We start from the raw sequence: 3,057 nt of genomic DNA, 5'->3' as shown, positions 1-3,057 counted from the left end.
CAGGAAATGAGGTGAAAGGAGACAAATTTAGAGAAGAAAATTTTTTGGCCGCTACCCGGATTCGAACCCGGGACCTTTTGAGTGAGAGGCCAACACCTTCACCTCTAGGCCACGAGAGCCCCCCTGCCTAAGTTTGGTGACTTTTAAAGCCTGGGTATGATTGGAAACTGTAGATTTGCATTTTTTTTTTGTGCCTTTGATCTATGTTATTCCGTAAAAACCCACACAGAATGTGTTTTTTAATGGATTTAAATGATGTTGAGGCTAAAAAAAATTGTTTTTAAGCCAAACGGCTAGAAAAATGCAAATTTCTTTGATTTCCTTGTTTTGACGAGTGCCTGATTTCACCATGATGCCTCACAAAGTAAATTAATGAACTCAAAGAAACTGACATTTTTTCCCCGCCAATTGTGCGATTTTTTTACAAATTTGGAGGAGGGGAAGGGATTGGGGAATGAACACCGGTTATGTACATTTAAAAACAAATTTCTGGGTGGATTTTGCTAAAAAATGTTGATCAAAGGAACAAAAAATCTAAATTTGCTTATGCAGTTTCCAAGGACTTTCCAGTTTTGGAAGTCACCAAACTTTGGCTGCCATTTGCTTGCTAATTTTACATCTGACACAAGGCAACGCCCACCCCTTTCAACCTCGAATATTTCACATCAAAAGCAAAATAATTGAATAAGGTTTTAGATAATACCAATAACTTCATGATAAGTTCAAGTGTGTGGCTGCCGGGAGCTCTGGTGCGGTTTGCTCCTTCATTCCTATCAAAAGCTATCGTCCTTCTCTCTCCTCCTCCTTTTTTGTGTTTGTTACTCTCTTGTAACTCCTCTAATCTTCGGCACTTATATGACCTTATTGTGTTGCGAGTGATGTAAAACTCTTACTTAAACTAAAAACAAGTTCAAAACTGACAAAAGCCTGTTTTCACAGCATCGTGACAAATTTGTCAACGGTTTCATGAGTTTCCACACCAAATAACTTCACCTTTAAGGGAGATAGCAAAGTTGCTGAGGTTTTCACTTGAGTAAACTCTAAGAATTTGCAGGAGCTTCGTATTTCAAAATCATTTTCAAATTTCCAATTTCTCTGTGTGTTTTGCGTGGGGGAGGGAACCATTGTTCTGGATACTCTATAACAAATTAATAATATTATTATCTCCATGTACCTTGAAGAGGGGAGGGAATCATTTTTCTAGATATTCTACATTACTAAAATCATCATTGCTCTAAGATCCTTCACATTCATCTATAATTATCTTGAAGATCTATATGTAACAGTTACATGTTTTAAACAATTATGTATGTAATACACTGTAGGACACTATCATCATACGCACATTTTTCTACTACAGACGGCGTCAGTATCATAGATATGGCAAGGGACAAAAACAACAACAACAACAACAACAACAACAACAACAACAACAAAAAGAAAAATATATTCTTCAAAAGATTAATTGATTTGTCTCCCTTCCCCCCCCCCCAGTGGTGGCATTGAGATTGTGGTGAGAGGGCAAGGGTTCCAGCACGTGGGGTATGCTGAACTGGCACTGGTTCTCAGCGTGTACAACAAAGACAGCAACAAAACCCTCCAGTTTGTAAGTAGTTGCTGCCGGGACAAGTGATATGTGGGCGGTTGGCGGGTGGTGCTCTAGTGTGGTGTGCTCCTTATTTCCTGTCAATTACCTATCGTCCTTATCTCTTTAGTTTTAGTAGAGGTTTTTCGGCGCTCGCAACTGCATATGAGCGCCAGAAAATTAGAGGTGTTACAAGAGTAACACACATAACAAAGAAAAAGGGGAGTCAAGGACAGTAGATGTTTAATAAGAAAGAAGGAGCAAACCACGCCAGAGCTCCCGCCAACCACCCACATCCTTATCTTTCCTCTTTCTTTAATTTGTATGTTACATGTACTTTCTAGATACGCCTCTCAGTGGGTGGTTGGTGGGTGCTCTGGTATGGTTTGCTCCTTCTTTCCTATCAAACATCTATCGTCCTTATCTCCCCTTCTTCTTTTTTATGTTTGTTACTCTCTTGTAACACCTCTAATCTTCTGGCACTCATATGACCTTGCCTTATGCAGTTGCGAGTGCCGTAAAACCTCTACTAAAACTAAACTAAGATACACCTCTAATCTTCGGCACGTAGAAAACCTATTTGTGTTGCAAATGCCTCAAGACTCTTGCTAAAGCTAAAAATAATATTACTTTGGTTAACCCCTTGACTATTGATGTGTGTGATAAACAAAGAAAATCCCTCCTTACTAAAACAAAAAAAACACCCCTTGGCGCTCATAGGACCTTATGCAGTTGTGAGCGCCGTAATACCTTATTAAAACAAAACCAATCACAATGAGTAATCTACTATCCCAACGACAACCGTTTCTAACAATGAGTAATCTACTATCCCAACAACAGCTGTTTCTAACAATGAGTAGTCTACTATCCCAACAAAAGCTGTTTCTAACAATGAGTAATCTACTATCCCAACGACAGCCGTTCCGCAGTCGTTGTGACCTGACAGGCTCAGAGAACGAGTTCCGCTGCACGACCCCGAACCTTCGCAATGTGACCCAGGTCCACTACGGCCGGATGTTCCGGGACACGGCAGCCGGGGTGCGCCTGGTGATGGACGGATTTGACGGGCTAGCGAAGTCGCCGCGACTTTCTTCCATGACTGTTTACAGAGACCCTGACTTGTTAACCACATCGACGGAGCTCCACATTTCAGGCAGGAAACCATTTCTGACCATACGTGTAAGTAATTTTAGGGTCTAAATGTGTGTGCTCAACTGTGAGACTAAAGAAATAGCGTGTGAGAATGACAGAAAGAGAGAGAGAACGGAAATGTTTTTCTACTTATAGAGAACGGATGTTTCTTATTGAATGTTTCTAGCTACTCAAGTTTCAATTTTATTGTGACCGTTTGTGAGTTTTTATTTCATTCCATATTTTTTATTGAATGCTTTGCCAGGCTCATTGCATGGCTGTTTTTCTCATACAAATGTTTATACATAGGGCCGAAACACACACACACACACACACATATA

The 3,057-nt window shown here is 40.3% G+C and overlaps 1 protein-coding gene across 1 annotated transcript in view; it reads left to right on the top strand.

The window, feature by feature from the left end:
• Positions 1-3,057, top strand: part of LOC101851546 (hepatocyte growth factor receptor) — a gene marked incomplete at its 5' end in the record, with an annotated part of 23,114 nt that overhangs the window by 4,503 nt on the left and 15,554 nt on the right. Inside the window, 2 exon segments of the mRNA XM_013090118.1 lie at positions 1,495-1,606; positions 2,504-2,764. Coding sequence (XP_012945572.1) covers positions 1,495-1,606; positions 2,504-2,764 — 373 coding nt within the window.

The sequence above is a fragment of the Aplysia californica genome, unplaced genomic scaffold (genome assembly GCF_000002075.1).
Source record: "Aplysia californica isolate F4 #8 unplaced genomic scaffold, AplCal3.0 scaffold01148, whole genome shotgun sequence".
NCBI lineage: Eukaryota > Metazoa > Mollusca > Gastropoda > Aplysiida > Aplysiidae > Aplysia > Aplysia californica.
The sequence above is the reverse complement of the archived record's forward strand: the minus strand, read 5'-3'. Positions and strand labels throughout refer to the sequence as shown.